Source organism: Mastigoproctus giganteus, chromosome 13 (assembly GCF_048544385.1).
Source record: "Mastigoproctus giganteus isolate SK-2022 chromosome 13, ASM4854438v1, whole genome shotgun sequence".
Classification (NCBI taxonomy): Eukaryota; Metazoa; Arthropoda; class Arachnida; order Uropygi; family Thelyphonidae; genus Mastigoproctus; species Mastigoproctus giganteus.
Window position 1 is genome coordinate 47,592,491 of NC_143587.1, and position 26,391 is coordinate 47,618,881.

Genomic DNA, 26,391 nt, shown 5'->3' on the forward strand with positions numbered 1-26,391 from the left:
CAGTCTAGTCTGCACAGAAGCTTTAGAGAGGAAGTTCTAGCTTGCCTCCATATAGCACATAGTCATCTTATGCATTTCTTTCTGCTGAGGGCTGATGACTCTCCTGCGTGTAAGGACTGTGATACCATTTTAATGATTACACATTTTAACTGAATGTCCACGTTTTAGAAATAAATGACGTATATCTTTTATTGCTTTTAACGGCGCTTCCGTAGCCAGGTGGGGAGGAGCAGCAGTGCGTAGCACACGCTTCTTGATTAGACCGGGGTTAGAGCCCGTCACCACCAAATACGGAGGATGCGGAAAGAGTACCTGACTTTGAAAAAGATAAACTTATTTACATAGCTTAAAATATACTCTTTTGTTAATATACTTTATTACTTTTTTATATATCGTTTATATCATTGTGACAACTTTTATTCATATACTGTATACAAATCACTTTTTCTGAAATAGTGACCAATTTTCACAAGACACTGGGATCTTTTAACAACCTTTGTTTTTTCACTTTTTATAACTGTTTTTTTATTCATTTATCACTGTTGATGCATATGCATATAAGCCTATGTTACTGTTGCACCAGTAGACCCCATTTCAAATCAAATCCCACATGGTACTAATTTCTAAGTACTATGAGTGTGTTGGAGACTGAGAAGATAGAAGATTCTTAATATTAGACTTGAATTTCTTTAGATTATAATTTTCAGGAAATACATGTGAAGGAAGGTTTTTCAAGAAAATGGAAGTTGAAAGGATAAATGAGGAAGAAGAAAAGTTGGTTCTGGGAGTTTGAAGTTAGACAGTAAATGGATGCTGGCTGAATGTGGCATTGCTTTAAAAGAGAGGGAGGGGGAGGAATTAGATGCCAACTCAGAAGAACAGTGCCTATGGAAGTATCTATAGAAAAGGCATGCAGCAGACAACATCTATGAGGCAGAGAATGGAGAGAATTTGTAAGAGACTGATTACTAATTAACCTGACAGCCCTCTTTTGAATTGACTGAGAGAGGGTTTGGGGCACCATCCTAGATGTGGGAATAATAATCCATGGTAAGATAGACTCAAGATTTGTACAGAGTGAGTAGTTGCTGAGAATAAAACTGAGTTTCTTGCATCTAAAAAACTAGTTTTTAGATGCAAAGAAACCAGCCTTAAAAATGTAAAGATAACCTGCTTGAGTTTCACCAAACTTTTCAATTGAATTTGCCAATAGATGAGTAACATAACCCAATATAGAAGCCACTAACATGTGCAAGCAAATAAAGTAACAATTTGGTAAAACTTAAATGCACTGTATAACCAAAAGTATTTGGATATAAACATATCAAAAGTACACTGGTGTTCAAAGAAAGTGCATCACCCCTTAAAATTGTAACTGTCGTCCGAATAATATAAGTATATGGCAATATTTCTTGCAGATTGCATCAGGTAAGATTGACACACGTAGATGACATAATATTGATCACCTGTTACTTTCAGCTATATAATCACGCTCTGCAAGAGTTGCAGTCATTCCTTGCTTGTGTCAGGATGGCGAGTTACGTGCAGTTGACACCACGAAGAAAGAGTGCTATTGTTGCTTTACATGACGAAGGACAATATTTTACATGACAATATGACTTCCCATCATATTGCTTACAGAGTGTCTTGTAATCAGTCGACAATGAGTAGATTTCTTTCCAAACTCAAGAATACTGTTTCTGCTGATAGGGAAAAAGGAACCGGATGCAAACGAGTCTCTATGCCAAAACAGGACAGCATTTTGAAGCACTTATGCCTTAAGAACTGTAAAGCTTTCTTCGTCTCAGCTGAAAAGAGAATGGGAAGAACATACAGGAGTGGTAGCAAGTGCAGTAACAGTCAGAAGACGCCTCCTCAACAATGGACGTAGCCCATTGTCCTAAGAAGAAGAAGCCCCTCCTCACACATAAAATGAAAATGGCCCGATTAATTTGGTGTAAAGAGCATGTCAAATGGACTCCCAAGCAGTAGAAGTCAGTTTTCTTCTCGGATGAGAAGAAATTCAACCTGCATGGCTCTGATGGGAGACAAGTGATTCGCCGTAGACGTGGTGAAGAATACCATCCAGACTGTATGGTGTCTACAGTAAAATTCCCTACCAGCCAAATGATGTGGGGGTGCATGTATCGTGGAGTAGGTCACCTGCAGTTTATAAAAGGTTCCATAAATGCCAATGGATACCTGGCTGTATTGGAATGCAAATTGCTGCCAACCATTAGAGACCATTTCAACCTGCCAAGTAACTGCATCTTTGAGGACGACTCTGCTCTTTGTCATCGGGTGAAAAGTGTAAGTAGGCACTTCTGTAGTTACTTTAGCTTCATTTCTGCATTAGAGGTTCGACAATAATGTGTTTACATTTGTTAGGTGAAAAAATGGTTGGAAGAATGGTCCATTACAACTCTTAGCTGGCCAAGAAACAGCCCAGACCTGAATCCTATACAGAACTGATGGCATCGTGTGGAATCTGCAGTTGCCAGAAAGAAACCAAACACCCTTTGTGAACTTTAGGAAGCCATAATTCATGTTTGGAACCACAAACTATCAGTTGATTATCTTCAGAAATTGATCTTGTCAATGCCTCGACGGTGTGCAGTTGTCATCAGGGCCAGAGGTAGTTCAACTAATGGATGCCAACCAGTTTGCACCTGGTGAACTTTTTGTTTTGTTTTCCATTTAAAATGATAAACTGAAGCAAATTCAGGGCTTCTGATAACATTTCGGCCATAATTGTCGTGTTTACCAAAACTGTTGTATAAAGGATGCAAATGCTCATTTTGGAATATTTTGAGAGCACCTGTCAAATATTATTTAGCTTTGCCTTAACTTTTAATATATTAATATTTTGTTCTAATTGGGCAGTCTGCACACCCATTAGAACAAAATGTGTAATAACATTCATCATTCTGTTATTGTTCCTTTTGTTTATATTTCTATTTGTGATGTAACATACCATTGCGTAAAAGGGTTAGAAATGTGAAATTCCTAGGTGATGCACTTTCTTTGAACACCAGTGTATTTGGATATATGACAGCCTCAATGTTATTTTGCATTCTTTCTACCAACATCAGAGTGTGTTAGGCAGAACTTGCTTCTAATTCTTCTGTAAGCAGTTGTCAGAGCTGGTTTGGAAAAGGTCATTTTAGCTGCAGCCTCATCTGACACTCCAATTCATCCCACAGGTGTTCAGTAGAACAGAGGTTCAGGCTCTGAGCTCGCAAGTTCCACTTTTCAATGTCATTGTCCACAAACCACTCTTGTACATTGTTAAAAGTCATGCTGATAGGATTCATTTCCATAAGCATTGCCATAGTGTAGATAGTACACAATTGTCCAAATAGGTCATGGACTTCATGGTTTCAAGCACTACCACCAAAGGACCAAGTTTGAATCAACTGAAACAGTGCCATATTATATGATGCCCCCCACCAAACTTCATAGTTGAGCTGATACACCCTGAAAGATGGTGTATCAGCTCAACTATGTGGACTCTCTGGGCAGTCTCCACACCCATTAGAACAAAATGTGTAATAACATTCATCATTCTGTTAATGTTCCTACAGTCCACAAATATTAACACTTGAAATCCTGTTTTGCACTGGCAACTGTGATATTGGGTTAATGCACAGTCTGCTCTACCACTGAATCAGAGGCAATGCAGCTCTGTGGATGGTTGACAAACTGACAAATCTGATATGCAATTTTTTTCTCACAGACTTGTCCTCTTTATAGTTTGACCATGTTCTTCTAGTATGAAGCTGTCAGACATTTTTATTCATTGAGATATCACTGTGGTCTTCTATCTTTGAGTATCTGCCATGGTAGATTTTAAGGGATTCAGATGAGTCACAGTTTGTACACAGGAGAGGTTACTGATGTGTCTTTCAATCACCATCCCATGTTTGAAAGTCTCAGTTCTGATCTACAACCTATACTGGCTTCTAACATATTGCTGCTACATAGGCATGCCCCCAATACTCAGTATTCATTAGAGGTGTCCAAAGACTTTTGGTCATATGCTGTATATCAAAATCAGTGTGGCTTAATAAAATAAGTATTTGTTACATGTGCTCATTTTATTTTACCTGAACACTATAAATCTGTGGTTTTTGTATTGTACTAATATTTCAAAAAATCTAAATTTATGTTCTAATAGATTTTCAAAAAATAGTTATGATTGCTTAACTGCATTCCTTGGGATTTCTGTGTTTGATTTTGTGTGTGTGTGTGTATATATATAGGACTGGGCGTCATGGTAGTATGGAACTGGATAGTAATCATCAACACTACGGAGAGTCTCAAGGGATCCTTCAGATGTTAAATGCTGACGGTGATATATATATTGGTAAGAAGCTATCTTTTATAAGGTTTTTCTTTCTTTTTTTTTTTTTTAGTCGTAGATCTTATTTGTTTCTAGCAATTTAGTAAAGATGCATTGAAATAGTTTGAGAAAGTAACACTATTTTGCATTGTTTTTCTGTAATATAAACAATATTATATACAATATTGTTCCCAGACAGTAAAATCAGTGATAGTGATTAAGGTTGGGCTTATGCTTGAAATTACTTCATTTATTCACAAGTCAGTCTAGAGTAATTAATATAGTTTTTAATTGAATAGCATCATCAGAAGGTGAATCAGTTTTTTGTTAAAAATTCAAAAGCACTATTTTGATCTGTTTTGGAACTACAGTGAAACCTCTCTAAAACAGACACCATCAGGTCAGAAGAAAGTGTCCACTATAGGAAGGTGTCTACTTTGCAGAGGTTCATGTAGCCAACGTCAATAATTCAGAAAAACGAAATTCACTATAACTGGTTGTTTACTCAGAATGTTTTCATCGATTAATGTTAATTTGTTTCAATTAATTAAATTTTAATGAAATTTGTGATATTAAAATATTAAATTAATAAAAGTTGTGATATTGAAATATTTTTAATAGCACAACTTTTAGTAAATACAATTAAATTTTGGTAAAAATGAATATAAATGGCTTTGATAAGAGCATTTCATTTTTATTATGGATAATTAGATCACTTACTAGTTTTAATCCATGTTCATTATTTTTTTTCATGCAGAATTTTTTTAATGTAATAGGATACACCCCTCCCTTTTTTAAACTTCTACATGCAACCCTACCACAAATGGCAAGACATTTTATTTCTTAAAAAAATTAGCTCTCAGTCAATAACACCTAGTAAAATTTTGACCAGTATTCCAAGGGAAAATCTGCATGTGCAAACAAAGTTCATATGTAGCTACTGCAATCAAAAAGTGGATGCTGCTGTCACTGAAGAAATTATGAAAGTAATGTAAAGCACTGCACAGCATTTTTATTGGACATACAGGGTGCTCAGAAACCTCCTCTACAAAAGTAAAACGTTGTGTGAATAAGGTAGATGATAAATCTGAAACCACTTTCAAGTGATAGAGGATACCTTAAAGATTTTATTCACCAATCAGAATAATTAAAGGATTATAGTGCCCCATTTGCCCCCCCCCCTCCTCTGCAGATGACTGTGACTTTTCAGGGTTGGTAAATTCCACCATAATTAATTTTGCAGTTTTGCTGTCATCTACTGCTGGGCAAAATTTTCCAGTTGGTGAATAAAAACTCGAAGATATCCCTGTAACCTGGAAGTGGGTTCAGATTTGTATCATGCAATCCTATTCACGCAATGTTTTAGTTTTGTAACGGAGGTTTGCAGATACCCTGTATTTGTGGACGTGAAATCCTCATGGTACTGGTCAGAATTATCTATGTAGTCTGTTGGTTCCCTCTCGAAAGAAATATAGATTTGTTCCTATGCTTTTTTTCCCCTTGTATGTATCTGTCAAAAGCTGAATCCTGTATACAGGCTTGCTACAGTACTCTTTTTCTTTCTTCTTTTTTTTTTTTTTTATTCTGGAAACTTTTCTCAGTCTGGCAGTTTTATTGCCTTGCTAAGTGACGTGCAACAGTGAAACTGCATCAGACAGCCCATTTAAGTTTGTAAACCTTTCTTACTAGCAGTGGTGAACATATGAGCAATATATTGTGCCACCTGCCCTCTGAGTAATTTATGGCTATCACAAATCTAATTAGTATTGCTGCAATGACCTTCACTACAGATGTCTGTTGTCCAATGAAAATGTGTGCGTGTGTCAATTACCCTTGAAAGCCTTGCTTCTAGGGAGGTTGAAAATACCAAAAGGACACCTATGAAAGGGTCTGTGTCCACATTGGAGAGTGTCCATTTTGGAGAGGTTGCCTAATGTGTAATTTCTAATATTTCTTGGCTGGACCCAAGCCTGAGTGTCCACAAAATGAGGTCTTACTTTTACAAAAGTGTCCATTAAAGTAAGTTTCACTGTATTTGGTTCCATAATAAGTTTAGTACTGTTGCACATAAAAGACTGCTATACAAATTGGAGCAGTGTGGCATTACTGACAAGTTACTGCTATGGATAAAGGGATGGTTGAGTGGGGAAAGACAGAGTTATCAATGGGCACTGCTCTTCTTGGACTAATTTTATTAGAGTCCCCCTTGTCTGATTGTTGTTTTCTGTATTTATTAATGATACTGATGAAGGAATATTATACTTAATGTATAAGCTTGTAGATGATACAAAGGTTGGCAGGATAGTTAGTGACAGTGATCAGGGTATGGTACAGCAACAAGAACTAGAAAAATTACAGATGGGTTGATAAATGGCAATCGAAGTTTAAAATAGACAAATGCAAGGTACCGCATATGGATATTAGCAATCACAGATTAATGTACCAATCGTATGGTAACACAGTCAGAGTAGTGGAGAATAAAAAAGACCTGAGGATAGTGTAGTCAGATATGAAGTTCTTTGAGCAGTGCAGACCAGCTCATGGGGTTTTGTCATTGATGTAGAGGAATTTTACCAGCAGAGATAAGGAGGTGATTATCCCATTGCATAAAGCAATGGTTAGGCCACACCTTGAGTACTGTATACAGGGCTGAAAGACTCATTTTAGGAGGGATGTGGATTGTTGGAGTGGGTGCAGAAAAGAGTAATGAGATTAATTAGCATTAGTAGAGGCATATGATGCAAGAAAGCAAGCTTATAGAGCATAAACCAAAAAAAAGAAAACCTTCCCATTTTACCCATCCATTTACTCTAAAACTATGCCTAGTTCTTCCTTGAATATATTTAAGCTATCAACTTCCAAAATGACAGATGGAAGTTTGTTCCAGCAATCAACTACCTGCTGGTTAAAGGAAAATTTCCACGCATCTATTCTACAGCTGTCTTTCTTCAATATCAATTTATGCCTCCCTCAGGTTCGAAATCTGAGCAAGAGGAAGAATCCCATTAGCATTGTGCCTGCTCAAGCTATACAAGGCTTATACACCTCAATCAAATCACCTCACGGGTGTCTAATCTCCAGATACTGCAACTTTCAGAACTTAATCCTTTCTAAAAGTACCCCCTTGTTTCCCTCACCAACATCCTACATCCTTCCTAAAATCAGACCTCCAGACCTGTACACAGTACTCAAGGTGTGGTCTGACCATTGCTTTTTACAAAGGGAGAATTGCTTCCTTTCCCTACTAGCAAAATTCATATATATATATGGCACTATGACCTGCTCTGGCAACCTATCTGCACTGCTCAGAAAACTTAATATCTGACTGTATCATTACCCCCCCCAGGTCTTTTTCATTCACTACCATCCTGAGTGTAGTACCATGCAAAGGTACGTTTCTATGCAGTTACTGCTACTCATATACAGTACTTTGCATTTGTCAATGTTAAACTTCAATTGCCACTTCTCAGCCCATCTGCCCAACTTTTCTAGATCTTGTTGCAGTAGTATACTGTCATTACTATCATTAATAACCCTGCCAACCTTTGTATCATGCAAACTTGGACATTAAACCTGATATACCTTCATCAATATCATTTATACATATACAAAACAACAATGGATCCAACACCAAACCCTGGGGCACTCCACTAATAACATTAGTCCACGAAGAGCAGCGTCCATTGATTACCACTCTGTCTTCTCCCACTCAACCATCCTTTCATCCATTATAGCAACTTGCCATACTGCTCCAATTTGTACAGTAATCTTCCATATGCAACAGTATCAAAAGCTTTCCTGAAATCCAAGTATATGATATCAAAATTATTTTTTGCATCCAGTTCCTTTGTGACAACATAATAGTATCCAATCGAATTGGTCAGACAAGACTTCCCCTTAACAAACCCATGTTGTGTCTGAATTATTACTGCAGTCTTGTCTAGATGATGATCCTGCAATGCTTCTTTAACCAGTGACTCCATTATTTTCCCCCAACAGAAGTTAAACTAATAGGTCTGTTATTAATCGTGCCACCCTTTGCTTCTCCTTTGTGAATTGGGAGTACATTTGCACATCTCCAGTCTGTGGGGATCTCTCCTGTGTCTAAGGATACTCTCAAAATTATAGCTAAGGGTTTGCTTACTTCATTTGTCACCTCCTTTAATATAACTGGAGAGATCCCATCCACCTCAGGTGCCTTTCTTATTTTTAACTTCAGCAATTTCTCTTTCATTTTGCTCTCACTTATTACAAAATCATTTAGCTCCCTGTTAGAGTTTAATAAGCTTCTGTCCTCCACTTCCCTACAGAATTCGTTGTCTCAATTGTAGATGCAAAATACCCATTCGGTTTGTTAGCTACCTGAGCAGGATCATCAGCGGTTGAACCATCGATATCAAGTGGACCAAGCTGATTCATTCCCTTCCTTCTAGAGTTTACATAAGTAAAGAAGTCTTTGGTGTTTTTCTTTGCATCCTTTCCCAAAGATTTCTCGTAATCTGCCTTTGCTTGCCTCACCTTCTTTGTGACTTGATTACAGACTAGCATATATCTACCACAGGCTTCTATGTCACCTGCTAATTCATGTGCATCCCGTGCATTTTTCTTCTCTGCCACAAGTCTCATTAGTTCGTCTGACATCCATTTAGGCCTAAACCTTGAACAGCAACAGTATTTCTTAGTTGGTATGAAAAGTCTAGTAGCTTCCAAGATTAATTCCTTGAATGCTTCCCATGTAGAATTTGCTGGTGGTAACAGGTGAATTAAAAGCATAATTTTGCATCGAAGGCCATTGACTATTTATTAGCTCTAATGTATTGCATACAAAGGTATTAGAGTTGGATATTAATATATCCAACTCTAATACCTTTGTAAACAATATGAAATAAGATAAGGATATTGATATTTATAAAGTGCTTTATTTATAAATATCAATATCCTTGCAATACAGCAGCATCCTTATCACCTTCTTCCAAGCTAAACAATCTAATTATTTTAAAGCTACAGTTGATAAAATATTTTTTGAATGCCTCTTCTTTTAGTGATAATTCTATGGAAAAAAAAAAAAAAAAAAAAGAAACAGTATAAATAAGTCATTCCTCATAGTTACTTGTTACAAAAATCGATGGTGGGTATAATTTAATCTTAAAAAAATTGTATGAAAAATAAAAGTATGAAGACTTTTAATACCATCTATTTGAAATCCACAATAGCAGCATCCACTTACACAAAGCAACTGAAATGGGTCCATCTTTCTTCAGTTTATGACAGTCAAAATGAATCATATGCATCTTTGTTACAGGGAAAAAAAAAGAAATTAACCAAGCACAAAAAAAAAAGTGCAGCCATTATCAACCCACTGCAGGATGGAAGCCTCCTCAACAATTCATGTTGAGGGAAATGGACCATAATCTGCCACGCTGGTCCAGTGCGGGTTGGCAGATCGACCGCATTCAGCAGTCAGGGGCTTGAACCCCGGTCTACTCAAAGAGCGTGTGCTACTGCACTCCCGCTCCTGCCCACTCGGCTACGGAGGCCAAGGCTGTCATCAAATCAATAAAACATTAAAGTTTTAATGTAAAAACTGAAAGAAACTTATGTCCAATAATAAAATACACTAAGGATGCCCAAATCATTAATCTGTAGAGAGTACATCAAGTTGTGACCCAAGAAGATAAAACCCATTTGCTCATAATTTGGCAGCAGACACCACTTTAGTGCATGAAAGAACTGTCATAAGAATTGTTTTGCACAAAACACAGTTTTAAAGAGCAATCCCAGAGGGGAATCTTTATAAATAATGTCAACAGAAAAATGCAATTCCAGTTTGCAAGCCCTATCCAAATAAGCCTGAAGGACTTTTGGAAAACTCTGATCTGCTCAGATGAAAACAAGTTGAATATTTTTGGCCCCACTAAATCCATTTGGAAAACATGGTGACTAGTGCCCTCCAAATAAAAATAGTGACAGTGAAACATAATGGAAGCCTTATAGTGATTTTGTTGTTGCATTACCTACAAGGAGTTTTGGAAATTAACAGTTATTGACAGTATTGTGAATGTCCACAATTATGTTTACATGTAGGGGGCTAACTTAATAAGCAGTGCAGACATAAGCAATTGGGCATATGGGAGATATTCTTCTTTCAACAAGATAATGACCTCAAAAGACTGACATCCTCACAGAGGGAATGGGTATTGTATAACATCTGCCGAAGGCTTAACATCCAATGGCCAGATCTAAAAGCAATTCTGAATTTGTGGTATCTTTTTGACTTGGAGGTAAGAAAGTATAAATTTTCTGACAAAAAGTTACTTAAAAAGAAGGATGTCATTAGCATTAGCAGAGGCATATGAGGCAAGAAAGCAAACTTATAATGAGGGGGAACAAAAGGGTGTTCCCACCAGGAAAGGTTTCAGTTCTGCAAATTTCAATGTCTGAAGACTAGGCACCTGAAGAGATCTGACTGTGGTGTTTAAGGCTTTGAGTGGATTTAATAAGCTCAATGCTGATAGAATCCTTCCTGTTACTGGGATATTTAGGTTTCCATACATTATGGATTGCATATTGCTGGTTTTTATCCCAAATGGGTAATTTGAGGAGAAATGTAGTTATCTTCCCAACTGAATTTCAGACTTTGTAATTTTGTTGCTGGTTTTATTTTGTTTTGTGTCTAAGCTGATATAAATGTTAATGTCTAAATGCTAAGCTGATATTGTATTCTCCTTTCTCTAAAGTATGAAATTGATAGCATCAAAAAACATTGCTGGCATATCAGTGCCAAATAATGGTTTGTAAATAGCTTCTGCTCAAGCTCTCCACAGTAGTTTGCCTATAAATCTCTGAAAGTTGGAAATGGAAGGCTGCTCATACTTTTCTCTTTAGTTTGAGAATAAATTCTGTTGTTGTTTAAAGTATACTTATCGCTGGACAGTGTGTTTTTTTTTTTTGATGGAGTTAAGAACACTCTAGAATACTCTTACTGATAGAGTTAGTAAGTTGATGTTGTTGATGTTGTTGTTGTTATTTGGTTTTTAGGAGCATTAGCAACTAAGGCCATAATGCTCCGGCAATATGCGGTGGTCATTCCCTGACCTTTCCGTATCCTCTGAATTTGGTGGGCATGGGCTCAAACCCCGGTCTAATCAAGAAGCGTGTGCTACGCACTGCTGAGTATGTTATGTTATTAATACACATAGCCAATAACTAAACTTGTTGCTCTTTGCTGTACCTTTTCCAGTAGCTCCACATCTCTCTTGAAATGTATATTCAATGCTCAAGATGTGGCCTTGGTTAACATAATGGAATAATTACCCCTCGATGCAGTATAGTGTAAGGTGGCCAGACATCCTGTTTATGAGTGGGGTGTCCAGCTGTCCCAAAAAAGATGAAACAGGACACCAGATTAGTCCTTTTTTTTTCTAATAGTGTCATTTTATTCAGAAGTTACATTTCATACTACATGCATTTGTAAGTGGTTCTTTTTTTAAAAATTTTATTAATGTTAGTTGACCAAACAACAGGAAATAATAATTTACACCACTGGGATTAAAATATCTGTAACATTTAGTTTCATTAGTAAAATGTTATGTGAATAACATTTCAGTTAAAAGTATTTAATGAACAGTTATAATAATTAAATATTTACTGATTTGACATCTGTTCACAATAGATGCAAGTTTGTTATGCATTAACAGCAATCCAAGTACAAGCATAATCATCTGTGACAGATGCTCTACATTTCTAAAATAGCTCATGGAGGCATATGTTCACAATGCACATTCACAATATGCAGTGTGACATGTAATGCTGGTTCAACAGGCAGGTCCCATTTTTTTTTTATTTTTAAAATCTGGTTTCCCTAGTGTATCATAAAAGGGGTACATTTAAAATATAGTAACCTTGATATACCTTAATAGGGGCTTTAGAATTAGAATAATGGAACAGTACATCAATTATTTTATAATGAAATTTTTTTTTTTTTTTTGGACAAGTATTATTTGTTTTGTTTTGATCTTAATAGGTGGTGTTCCCAATCATCAACTTATGACTGCCGACCGCTTTCTTAATGGATTAACTGGCTGTATCTCAGATCTTGAAATTCAGGACTCAGGAATAATTAACCTTTTCCGTAGTGCCAAATCAGGAATTAATGTACTTCCCTGTGATGAGTAAGTAGCTTTTTACCACTTTGGAAATACTCCCAAAATAACTTATACATGGAGAGAGTTGAGTTTAAAAAAAAAAAAATGGCAGATGAAGAAAGGGATTTGGGAGTTAAAATACAGGTAGACAATAAATTCTCAGTGCAGTTCAGGCAGACAAGCAACATTGGATAGATTTTCATGAAATTTTATATTTAGTACTTTATAGAAAGATTTATCAAGCCATTCCAAGTTTCATTAATATTGGACAAATAGGTCTGACAGTTATTTCTCTTTTCCATACAATTTTTTTGTAAAAATAAATTCATAGATTAAGTGTAGTTTCAATGCAGTATTCTTAGCTTTAGACATTCCATGCATGCTTTGTATGTATTGTTACATAAGATTTGTGAAAGTGATGTCATTTGTGAAGAGATACATAAAAGAGAGAAAAGAGATTTAAAAAAGACTACATGGGAGAAGAGTAATAACTCATGTCTCACATCTGGTGAGTATGGGCTTGGCAAACACAGGGTTCTGAGCTGAATATCACCATTCTTCTCTTTCTACTTCTGACTCTCTCTCTCAGGGTAACACAGGAAATTATTTATTATTATTTTTTTTTTTGGCTGGTGCAGCATAAGCCTCAGGCTTCCTTGCACCATATGGCTAATAATAAAAATAATAAGAACTGTTACACAGTTAATTAAACAATGGCTAAGTTTAGAGGACCTAAACCTATAGTTTCATTGTGTTCTATAAAGTTATAATCCTAGTAATTAATTTACAAGGTAACAGATTTACAATGACTGAGGAAGTTGTTCAGAATGCAACACACACACACATGGGATCTGGAAAAGTTGCCCCCCGCATTTCGCCCCCAGTAGATAATGAATAGGCTATAGAAATGTAAATAATACACCTATTTTTTTATTAATTCTAATTTATTTTGTTTTAATAGAATGAATCAATCAAAGGTAAAGGTAATCAATCATAGAAGAAATGCACAATATTATTGTTTAAAACTCGAAGTTGTATGCAATGCCTCTAAGGTAATCAATCACATTTGATTGATTACCTTAGAGGTTTGATTTGATTAATTTAATTTCCTGGATATTGACTGGAATTTGTGGGTTGGTCACTCACACACTAGCAAGGCTTTTGTGGATTTATTGGATGATTGTTTTCTACATCAGCATGTTCGGGAGGCAACTAGAGGGAGTAATACTCTTGATTTGATTATCAGTAGTGATTCTTCATGCATTAAGAATCTGCAGATAGAGGAACCACCAGGTGGCAGTGATCACAGTGTGCTTAATTGGGATTTACTCAAAGAGGTAACTACCATCAGGGGTAAAGGGAAGGGTTATTGCTTTCGTAAAGGCGACTTAGTCTCGATGGTCTGAGACAGTATTTAAATTCTATACAGTGGGACCAACTGATGATGTTACCAACAGCAAATTCAAAATGGCAAGCATTCAAAGAACTTATCTTGGAAGCTACTAGGCTTTACATACCAACTAAGAAATATTGTTCAAGGTTTAGGCCTACATGGATGTCAGATAAACTAATGAGACATATGGCAGAGAAGAAAAATGCATGGGATACATATAAATTAACACGTGACACAGAAGCCTATGATAGATATAAGTTGATCTGTAACCAAGTTACAAATAAGGTTAGGCAGGCGAAGGCAGATTACGAGAAATCTTTGGCAAGAGATGCAAAGAAAAACAACAAAGAGTTCTTTACTTATGTAAACTCTAGAAGGAAGGGGATGAATCAGATTGGTCCACGATATCGATGGTTCAACTGTTGATGATCCTGCTCAGGTAGCTAACAAACTAAATGAATATTTTGCATCGACATTCACACATGAGGAGTTATTCAGTGAGGGGAATGCCAGAGGTGTATTCAACTCTGGCAGTAAGCTATATAATCTTGTAATAACTGAGAGTAAAGTGGAGGAGAAATTGTTGAAGATAAACACAAGAAAGGCAACTGGGATGGATGTGATCTATCCAGTTATATTAAAGGAGGCAGCAAAGGAAGTAAGCAAACCCTTAGCCATAATTATGAGAGCTTCCTTGGATTCGGGGGAGGTACCCATACACTGGAGATGTGCAAATGTGACCCCAATTCACAAAGGAGGATCAAAGGCTGACACAAGCAATTATAGACCTGTGAGTTTAACTTCTGTTCCAGGAAAATTAATGGAGGCACTGGTTAAACAAGCACTGCAGGATCATCTAGACAAGACTTCAGTTATAGCTCAGACAGAGCATGGTTTTGTTAAGGGGAAGTCTTGCCTGATCAATCAATTTGATTGGATACTATGATGCAGTCACAAAAGAACTGGATGCAGGGAATAACTTTGATATTATATACTTGGATCTTAGAAAGGCTTTTGATACTGTTGCACATGGAGGACTGCTGCACAAATTGGAGCAGTGTGGCATTCAAGGCAAATTGCTGCTATGGATAAAGGAGTGGTTGAGGGGTAGAAGACAGAGTGGTAATCAATGGACACTGCTCATCGTGGACTAATGTTATTAGTGGAGTCCCTCAGGGTTCAGTGTTGTGTCCATTGTTGTTTTCTGTATTTATAAATAATACTGATGATGGTATATCAAGCTTAATGTCCAAGTTTGCAGACGATACAAAGGGTGGCAGGGTTGTTAAGGACACTACTGATGCTATGCTGCTGCAACAAGATCTGGAAAGGTTGAGCAGATGGGCTGAGAGGTGGCAAATGAAGTTCAACATTAACAAATGCAAAGTACTCCATATGTGAAACAGCAACCACAAAGCAACGTATCAACTCTGTGGTACTACACTGACAGTGGTAGAGAATGAAAAGGACCTGGAGGTAATTGTGCAGGCAGATATGAAGTTCTCTGAGCAGTTCAGATGGGCTGCAAGAGTAGCTCATGGTGTCTTATCAATGATATTCAGGAATTTTTCTAGCAGGGATAAGGAGGTGATTAGTCCCTTGTATAAGGCAATGGTCAGGCCACACCTTGAGTACTGTATACAGGTCTGGAGGCCTCATTTAAAGAAGGATGTAGAGCTGCTGGAACGAGTACAGAGAAAGGCAACAAGATTAGTGAATGGAACAAAGGGTTGCTCTTACGAAGAAAGGCTTAAGTTTTGCAAATTACAGTGTCTGGAGACTAGGCACCGGCGATGTGATCTGATAGAGGTGTATAAAGCCGTGAATGGTTTGAGCATGCTGAATGCTGATGGGATTCTGCCTCTTGCTCAGAATAATCACCTGAGAGGGCATAAATTCAAATTGAGGAAAGACAGATGTAGGATAGATGTGCGGAAATTTGCCTTTAGCCAGCGTGTAGTTGGTTGGTAGAACAGACTTCCATCCCTTGTTGTGGAAGTTGATAGCCTAAATAAATTTAAGGCTCAGCTGGACAGGTATTTTGAACGAACGGAGGGGTGAAGTGGAAGTTTTTTTTTTTTTTTTTTTTTTTTGGCTGATGCTGCATAAGCTTGCTTTCTTGCATCATATGCCTGTACTAATGCTAACATTGCGATTTTGAAAATCTTGAACTATTCTTTTGATTCTAGCAGAAATTGCAGCATACTTCTTGTTCCATCAGAAAACCACTCCTGGCTACGTGCCAATAACTGAAGATTGTTACTAGTGGAAAAAATAAGCATGCGACCCAGGAGCAGTTCATCCTGAGAATCATACATTAAAAACTGTTTAATAGATTTGATAATTGAGAGCTATTAAGTGCTCAATAATTCCTATATTCTATTATAGTATAAATCAACAGGGATTACCTTTATTTTAGATATAGGAAGCTTCTTTTCCAACTCTCCTAGTCCAACTCACTAATAATTCTTGAGGATGGCGATATCAATTTTGCAAAACAGGTGGGACAACTTCCCCACTGTCAGAACCGTAGTGTTCAGACCATGCGGTCTCAACAATGAGCGCTCAAGACTTCTGTCTTCAAACACCATACCTCTGGTAGCAAGGAAACCATTACATGGATTGGTAAAATTAGATTTTTGAAGGTCTAAACTGTTTAATAAATATGGACCAATTATTCCTTTTGGTCCTGTTGGACTTTAGAGTTAAATTTAGGGGTCTAATAAAATTAGATATGGGGGGGGGGATTATTCTCTACATTCCTTAAGTCGGACTAGAACTTTTCGGGTGTCATGTTCACAGGAATAGAGCAACTCACAATTAATCATTGATATCGCTATCCTCAAGAATTATTAGTGAGTTGGACTAGGAGAGTTGGAAAAGAAGCTTCCTATATCTAAAATAAAGGTAATCCCTGTTGATTTATAATATAAATAAAAACTGTTATACATTGCCATCGATAATAATTTCTTGATAATTTTTTGGAATTACTAGGTCCTGGAGATTGCTCAGTAAAGCAGGAGTATCATTGTTGCATCGAACGTGACGAATGGTTCGTTTTAAGTGAATCCTTTTTAGGAAGTAATGCCGTGACATTGGTATGAGCCTCTGCAATAACTGATGCAACAATTTGCTGTGGCCGTTCGTTCGTGGTTGTTGCATGTTGCCGTATTTGACCAATCAATTGCAATGCTTCTGACCTTGCAGCTTGAGCTGCATGGTTATGTTTAGTTAAGACTTTCACAACTGGGCCTTTCAAACCCTCTGTCCAAACACGCCCTTTGCAGGTGGAATGTTTTTGAATTGAGCAAGAGTCCACTCTGTATCTTACTTCTCTGTGGAGGCGGCGAAAACAGCAAACGTGCGCTGTCAACTGCGCCACGAAATGTGAGGAGAGCCAGATGCAGGAACTTTTATTGTTTGAATTTAGACAAATCAGAACAAGATTCACTTCTTACTGAAAAGACTCCTATAAGATTAGTTACTGTTCTCTCCCCCATGTCCATCACTAACCATGGTCTTGGCGCATTATAGCCCTAGTTGCTAATGCGCCAATAAAATCCAAATCAAATCAAACCATCACTAACCACGTGACTATCGCCCTCGTGGTCGAGTATGTATTCTTTCCATTGTGAAAGGATTAACAGTTCCAGTTAATCCTTTCACAATGGAAAGAGAACCCTGAAGACATACAAAAGGGGAGAAATTAGTTTAAAAGCTACGTGACAATTTGTACACAAATGTAATTTTGAAAATTTTTTCGGAAAATTTAGAGTTATCGGAAGTTCAGTTTGAGTAATCGAGAGAGTTTAACATGGAATCTCCACTAAAGGGGCTGGGACTTCAATAAAAATTCAAGTTATCGAGAGTTGACTGTAAACAGTATTTGCATTTCTGTAGCCTACTCATTATCTACTGGGGGCAAAATGTGCCGGGGGCGACATGTGCGAGGCGAAATGCAGGGGGCAAAATTTGCCAGAGGCGAAATGTGGGGGGCCACTTTTCCGTAAACCCACACACAATTAGCAATTCCAATAGAAGCCCATCAGAAATGCTTATACAAGTTGCACAAGCATTGGAATCAGCATATACAGTATCAAGGAAACTATTTTAAAGGAGAGCCATCCAAATAGACAATATTCTGGAAATGAAGCTTATTAGCTTCATTTCCAGAATAGTATTTCAGTCTGCTTTATTAAATTTTTATAAGAGATAGCATGGAACATATTTGATCATGTATGGCAAAGTGTGTGTATGTATACACACACGCATGCACACACATCTTTTGCCATAAATGATCAAATGTTTCTTTATATCAAAATATAAAAATAAGTAGTTATAAAACATTGATGCACAGAGCCTATATTTTTAAAAATTTCCAAATCCACGAAAAAAAAATTCACTTTAGAGGACTCACACAGTGTTGGCTAACTCACTACTGAATGAGTTAAAGACGGGAGAATAAATTTTAAAAAATTAATGGAAATAGAATCAAAGCATTACCACTTGTTAGCATAATAAACTTGTTTACAAAACGTGAGTATTAGTGAACTTGAATCATTGAAATACAGTATGAATTTTGTTATTTGTCAAACCTTGCATTCCTTCTATTCTAACTTGAAAGCAGGAAGGGTGGCATTACAAGCCTGTTGGAGGGGTTCAAATGGCACCAGAAATTACATTGGCTGTGTAAAACATAAATACATGGGCAGGCACATATCTACTTACATTATACCCTAATGCTAGTATTGGTTAAGTCATCAAATTGTGACATTATTAGCATTGAATAGCTTTAACACTTAATTGGAAAACTAAGGCTTAGATAAAGGATGAAATTTTATGGTGAATGTGAAATAAAGGATTCATCCCTAAAAGAACAAGTTTACTGGCAAAATCTCAGTAAACGTTAGGATGGGAAAAGTTTAAAACAGTAATCCAAGGAAAACAGTGAGAGAAATCATGATCATCACCCTATTTTGCAAAACATCATGAGGCTGATAATGGTCATGAGAGAGATAGGTCCCATTGGAAAAGAGACTATCACCAAATTTTGATCTGAGGTACCCAGAGGACCACTAACATTGTGTACTTTGAAGGGTTGTTGGTGAGGAAAAGATCAAGTGTATTAGGATTGTCTGGTATTCTGGTGGTAAATGCACAAGATGTATAAGGTCATTAGTAGTCACAAAAGCATCTTAACTAGCTTGGTCCATTATAATTAGAAGATTGAACCAGCTGGAGTTGGAAAAATCACCAAGGAAACATCATATTGTTTGAAAGTTAGACTGAAGAAAACTGAGTTTCAAAGAAAGGAAGCCAAAAAGTTTGGAATGATTTATAAAGTTGGAAGAACAACGGAGGCAATAGATGGATTTGGCAGAATGCAGCGAAGAGATTTTAAGCCAGAGGAAGTCAAAAAGAGGAGATTCAGATTAGGAATTCTCTGACAAGGCATATCAGAATGGACATATGCACAAATACTACCTTCAAAATCCTGTGTGAGTATAGTGGTTTGGCTATTTGTCACTCATTTAAAGAGGTCCAGATTTGAGTTTTGCCAATGACTGCAGAAATTTCTAAAGTCCTCTTCAGTTGAGACTATAATTAGCCAATCTCAGGCAGAAGAGTAGGATTTCCCTGTGACTCATTCCAGGGTTTTCAGCCATACAACATGCAAATTAGCCTCTAAATACAGACCTGTAAGAACACTATCTAATGGTGCAATGTGGTCTAAGTTGCTGATGTGCCTAAAACCCAACAACATGTACCACCTTTAAAGCAGAAAGATTTGTAGAGCAAATAATTAGTGTAACTGAGATGAGCAATGGTTGAGGTAACCAATAATTGAGATTCTCTCAGAAAAATCTAAGTAGGGCTTGGCAGGTTAAAGGCTGGAAATGAATATCATTAAGTTTGGAACTGAGACCACATTAATTTATGAAATTAATTTGGAAGTTTTAGATCTTTTCACAGATAAGTTTGTTCTATTTGTTTGACTATTAAGCAAAAGTAGAACAGAAGGGCAATATTATGAATTAATGAAATTATCAATATGATGTACACAGCATGAGTATACCCAACTTGACATATTGTGCTCTTGACAATGCCTCCTGCATGTATACTACTTGAGCTCCCTTCAGTTATTAGCTGGCAGAGTAGAGGCATTGAGATTATATACTATTTAATGTGATGCCTTACATGAAGTTAACAATAGGTTGTTTAGTGGACTGTCTAGCAGCTGGCCTGCAACACCTGTTTCAAAGCAGTTTTAAAAAGTAAGAAATATTGGATCTTGCCATTATGCCCGCTGTAACCTCAAGAGATATGACAAAACAGAAGGGAGAAGGGAGGAGATTCCAGAGCTGTGCTGTGCTGTGGAAATTAAATGTGGGTTTTTGCCACTTCAAGCCTCCAATAAACAAAAAGGTGGTTTTGTACTAGGTAATGAGCCATCTAAGTATTTCCTGTTGACAGAGAGGGTTGGCCATTCCTCTGTGAGATATAGATGCCACATCTTGGCCCCCCACTCTCACGCTAGCATTGACATATCCAGCATTCTAGACACACTGTTTCTGACATTGAACATGCAGAGATACTCAGGGTTATTAACACTCCCACCGCTGTGAAAGTGCAAGCAGAGGATTTGTTTGTCACAGAATGGCCAGAATGCCAAAATTCAGTCTACTTGATTCACAGGGGGAACCAGAATATCAGTTCCATCATTATTTTAGATGCCCTTTGTGGCTGCCCAGCTGTCATACCCAAAAGAATATCAGTGACCAGCCTCACGACCAAGTAGAATGCTCCTACACTGCTTCTTACACTGAATAAGAATTTTACTAGTAAAATTCTTATTCATCCTAGATATGTCTGCTTACCCTTATTTATTATTATTATTTTTTTATTATAATTATTATTATTATTATTATTTTTTTTTTTTTCATTTTATTATCTTTTTTTGCCATTCAAAACACTATATAGCTATTTCCCAAATTCCAATCAGCCATTAACTCCATAACTGTTCAGAATCAGACATATTTATGAATTTTTTTTTCTTCCTATTTTAGGCAATAAAATATGTTCTAGAAATTTTTGTGCACCTTTTTTTAGTATAAATAAATAACCCTCTAAAATTTTAAAAGGTTATTCGTGACACTTGAAATAATTCGTTTACAAGTGGGCAGGGTTATGAAAATACCTGAAAAACACTGTTATAAAAAAGACACCTGTGTTCTGTACAGTAGTAGGCATGTGATGCAAGAAAAAAGCATCAGCCAAAAAAAAAAAAAAAACTTCCACAATGACAGATTGAAGTTTGCTCCAGCAATCAACTACCTGCTGGCTAAAAACAGGGAGCTAAGTGATTTTGTAATAACTGAGTGCAAAGTGGAGGAGAAATTGTTGAAGTTAAACATAAAAAAGGCACCTGGGGTGGAGAGGATCTATCCAGTTATATTAAAGGAGGTAGCAAAGGAAGTAAGCAAACCCTTAGCCATAATTATGAGAGCTCCCTTGGACTTGGGAAGTCCCCATGGCCTGGAGGTGTGCGAATGTATCACCAATTCACACAGGTTGGGGTTCGAAGGGTGACACAAGTAACTACAGACCTGTTAGTTTAACTTGTGTTTCAGAGAAAATAATGGAATCACAGGTTAAAGAAGAATTGCAGGATCATCTAGACAAGACTGCAGTAATAGTTAAGACACAGCATGGGTTTCTTAAAGGGAGGTTTTGTCTGACCAATTTGATTTGATACTATGATGTGGTCATAAAAGAACTGAATGCCAAAAATAATTTTGGATTTCAGGAAAATATACTTGGATATCAGGAAAGCTTTTGATACTATTGCACACAAAAGACTGCTATACAAATTGGAGAGATATGGCATTAAGGGTAAGTTGCTACAATGGATAAAGGAATGGTTGAGTGGGAGACAACAGAGAGTGGTAATCAATGGACACTGCTCTTCGTGGACAAATGTTATTAGTGGAGTTCCCCAGGGTTCGGTGTTTGGCCCCATTGTTGTTTTGTATATTTATCAATGATATTGATGAAGGTATATCAGGATTAATGTCCAAGTTTACAGATGACACAAAGGTTGGCAGGGTAGTTAATGACAGTACAGACAGTATGCTACTCCAACTGGATCTAGATAAGTTGGGAAAATGGTCTGAGACGTGGCAACTGAAGTTTAACATTGACAAATGCAATGTACTCAATATGGGTAGCAATAATGGGGGCAGTGATCCAAAAATGTTTGAGAAGCACTGGTCTAGATGATCCTGCAATGCTTCTTTAACCATTGACTCCATTATTCTCCCTGGAACAGAATTTAGACTAACAGGTCTGTAATTACCCATGTCATCCTTTGATCCCCTTTGTGAATTAGGAATACATTTGCATATCTCCAGACTCTGGAGGTTTCCCATGAATTCAAGGATGCTCTCTTAATTACGGCTAAGGGTTTGCTTACTTCCTTTGCTGCCTCCTTTAATATCACTGGATAGATCCCATCCACTCTTAGTGCCTTTCTTATGTTTAACTTCAACAATTTCTCCTCCACTTTGCTCTCAGTTATTACAAAATCATTAAGCACCTTGTTATAGTTTGATACACTTCTGGCATTTTCCTCCCTTAAATCCTTGTGCATGTATGTAGATGCAAAATACTCATTCAGATTATCAACTATCTGAGCAGGATCATCAACAGTCGAACCATCGATATCAAGTGGACCAATCTGATTCAGCCCCTTCCTTCTAGAATTTATATAAATAAAGAAGTCCTTGCTGTTTTTCTTAGCATCCTTTGCCAAAGATTTCTTGTAATCTGCCTTCACTTGCCTAATATCCTTTGTGACTTGATTACAGACTACCTTATATCTACCATAGGCTTCTGTGTCGCCTGATAATTTATATGCATCCCATGCATTTTCCTTCTCTGCCACAAGTCTCATTAGATCATCTGACATCCATTTAGGCCTAAACCTTGAACAGTATTTCTTAATCGGTATGAAAAGCCCAGTAGTTTCCATTATTAATTCCTTCAATGCTTCCCATTTAGAATTTGCTGTTGGTAACATCATCAGTTGGTCCCACTGTACAGAATTTAAAAACTGTCTGAGACTACTGTAGTCAACTTTACAGAAGCAAAAACCCTTCCCTTTATCCCCTGATGGTAGCAATATCTCTAAGTAAATCCCACATCAGTATACTGTGATCACTGTTACCCAGTGGTTTCTTTATCTGCAAATTCTTAATGCACGAATAATCACTGATGATAACCAGGTCAAGAGTATTACTTTCTCTCTGGTTGCGTCTCGAACATGCTGCTGCAGAAAAACAATCATCCAATAAATCCCCAAATGTCATGCTAGTGTTCAAGTGACAAACCCACAAGTTCCAGCCTATATCTGGGAAGTTAAAATCCCCCATTATAACACAATCTGATTTACTGGCCCATTCTATTTCTCGGTACAATTGTTCATGGTACTCATAAGGCCTAAATAAACTCCCACCCTCATTTTTGCTTTATATAATTTTTGTATTTGTGTAATTTTTCTAAAAGGTTTTAGATTAATTCTCCTGTGTTTTTTTTTTTTTTTGTTTCACTCGAAAAAAGATGTTGGGAATGTGGTTGCTTACACAAGGATTGTTTTTTACAAATATATCAGGTGTCAAACACTTCCTCTGCTCTGGAATTTTAAATAAGGTAGAACATCAAACATTGTTTTGTCCATAAATACCAATTGATACATTATAATGCCACAATTACTACCAAATTATGCGATTGTTCTGTACATTCTGATTATTTCTTGAAAGTCAAAGTAGTGTTTTTCTTAAATTAATAAATAAAAAGTGAAAATAAGTCTTTGCTATGCACAACTCTTGGTACAGATTTTCTGGGGGAAAAAAGCTACTTCTATTTCCTTAGTGTTCCATGACAAAGACAGCACACTAATATTTCAAAGTTTGTTTTATAAACAGCATTAACTAATCATTTGGCTTTTTTTCTTTTTTTTTTTTTTTTTAACACTTATTAATGCTACTACATATATTTTTCAGGCTTGCTTCTTTTTTCCTAACGGAAGATCCTCTGATTCAAAAATTCTCTTGTCAAATAATGTGCAACCTAAATAAAATGTGGAAAAAAAAAAACAGTTTACCATATTTCATAATGACTAATTTTCCTCAAGTTGCTTTATACAGCATGTGCTAATAACTTATTAGCACGTGCTGTATAAAGTTGATCAGGTTCAAATGTTAATCAAACAAAAGTTAATCAGTTTCAAATTCCTAAAAAGTAGCAGTTATGGAGAATCTCAGCTGTGAAAAACAGGAATTGGTCTATTTATCATATGGCAGCTTTCACGAAATTTCAAAAATATTAATTAATTTATTTAATTTTTTAAAAGTATTTTTATTGTGTAATAGGAAAAATTACTTTAATCTGTTTCTGATGAATTTTCAGTAGTAGTGTTTTAATAAGTTTTGCATATTTTTTATGTTATAGAACTTTACATGTGAGAACATGGTTGCACTAAATTGCTTTATAGATTCATCTTTTCTTAAAAGCAAAGGCACTTAAAGTGGTTAATTTAAACTTTCTAAATTTGTTTTTTCAGTATCATTTACAGAAAAGCTTGTTAATTTCTTGCTACTTTAAACCTATTTATTTGATTGCTGATTTTAATTTTATTTTATTAGAACGGGGGCAAGTGGAGAGCACCGTTTAGAAGATTTTGATAACCTCGTTCAAAAGTGATGAGACATTCTTTTTTTGTCATGTGTCAACAGAATGAACTGAGTCAACTTTCTCCCAGAGCTTCTAATACTGTAATAAATCCTGAAAAACAGTTTATTCACTATGCATTTGCTTTATTAAATAGGAGTCTTCCATTAGAAGTTTCAATTGCAATAATTTTTGGTGCTTTAACTGTTAATTTTTTTTTTCATCCCTTTCAGATTTATAAAATGAAAACCTATTTGTTTATGTATGTGATATGATGCAAGACAGCATTATATCAGCAGTAACATCCATAAAGACATGTTTTTTGTGTGTGTTAATTAAGTTTTTTTGGTATAAATAACTTGGCATAAATGTGCATTTTTGTAGGAATAAATTTTAACAAAGATGGAGCTTTTGGAAGCTTACTTTAATAAGGTGCAAAAATTAAATGCAAAATTTTGTCATGAGCTTGTGAAACAAAGTATTGTAATATTGTATATTATAGTATTACAGTGCTGCCATTTGTACGGACAGTCTTTCTGCATCTTTTTAATAGCTGGGAGAAGTTTGGTTGCCAAAACCGGCAAAATTTCTTTTGTAATGTTATTTGCTATAATTTAACACTGTCTCGAACCATTAATTTACAGTTGGTATTTTGTGATAGTGATCTGATGTATTAGTATTACAGTTGCTCACAAACCAAAACAGTGAACTACCCTCATGTAAATTTTCATATGACATTTTTAGTTAATTCAGTCAACTGTATCAAATAAGTATGGTTTAATTAAGCCAGTTTCGCCGGTATTGTGATCATCATCCAACAGTGTTAAGTAACTGCCTTTTTCACTGCCATTACTATGTATGTTCATGCTTGTTTAGTTTTGTCTTTTTTTTTTTTTTTTTGTGACTTCAAGAACAGAACTTCATGGTGCTACAAGTGTGTGAATACTCCGTGGATAGAGATATACAGAACAAGAACCATTTTAGGAACCATAGAGTTTTGTATTTTCTGGAGTAATTCGTGTATGTGTATTAAGCACACAGACTGAAAAATATATATATTTGCTGAAAATCAAGATACTGACTATTTGAAATAAAGATGGCATTGAGTCATTGAAAATAGTAATTATACTACTCAGTAAATGGAACAAAACTCAGCTCAGGTTCCTGTGATCAACATTCGGGAAATGTAAATGCCAATGTTTTATTACATCATTAAGAAAACTGACATCATTGTTCCTTCATTTTTTTTTTTTTTTTTTCATTGTGTTGTTTAATTGTTGTCCATTCTCCAAACTGTTTTGTTACTTGTGTAGTCAACTTTACATTAATTCTAAATGCCTCTAAGAATTATGAGTTGTTAAAAGGAAAAATAAAGGTGAATGGATTTTTGAATTTTTAATATTTTTTTCCCATGTACAGTCATTACAATTAACACTAGAAAAGTTACATGTTGCTGCAGACTTTACATTAATTGCGTGCGTGTGTGTCAGGCAGATCAGCTTTAATTGTACTATGGGGTGTTGACATTTAAGAAATATCTCCTGGGGGAAAAAGTTCTAATTAAAAAAGTGCCCAAAATAAAGACCAAATGTGTATAATTTACAGCTGTTTTCAATCTTATAAAATATGGAAAATATCATATAAAAAGATAAATTAAACTGCTACCCAAACAAAAAAAACCTTATTCTTATAAGATGTTTCACTCTACTTCTGTACTTTTTAACCACCTTATTTTGTCATTCTCCAATATATAAAAATAATTTCTCAGTTTTTAAACAAGTAAT

General features: G+C 36.1%; 1 protein-coding gene across 11 annotated transcripts in view; it reads left to right on the plus strand.

The window, feature by feature from the left end:
• The window catches only part of trol (terribly reduced optic lobes), a 1,731,230-nt gene extending 1,705,231 nt beyond the window's left edge, over positions 1-25,999 (plus strand). For all 11 annotated transcript variants that reach the window (XM_090387691.1, XM_090387694.1, XM_090387699.1 and 8 more), the window contains 3 exons: positions 4,263-4,366; positions 12,366-12,513; positions 24,583-25,999. In XM_090387691.1, the coding sequence (XP_090243817.1) occupies positions 4,263-4,366; positions 12,366-12,513; positions 24,583-24,640 (310 nt within the window). In that variant the 3' untranslated portion in view covers positions 24,641-25,999. The remainder of the gene's footprint in view (positions 1-4,262; positions 4,367-12,365; positions 12,514-24,582) is intronic.
• Positions 26,000-26,391: the final 392 nt, after the last annotated feature.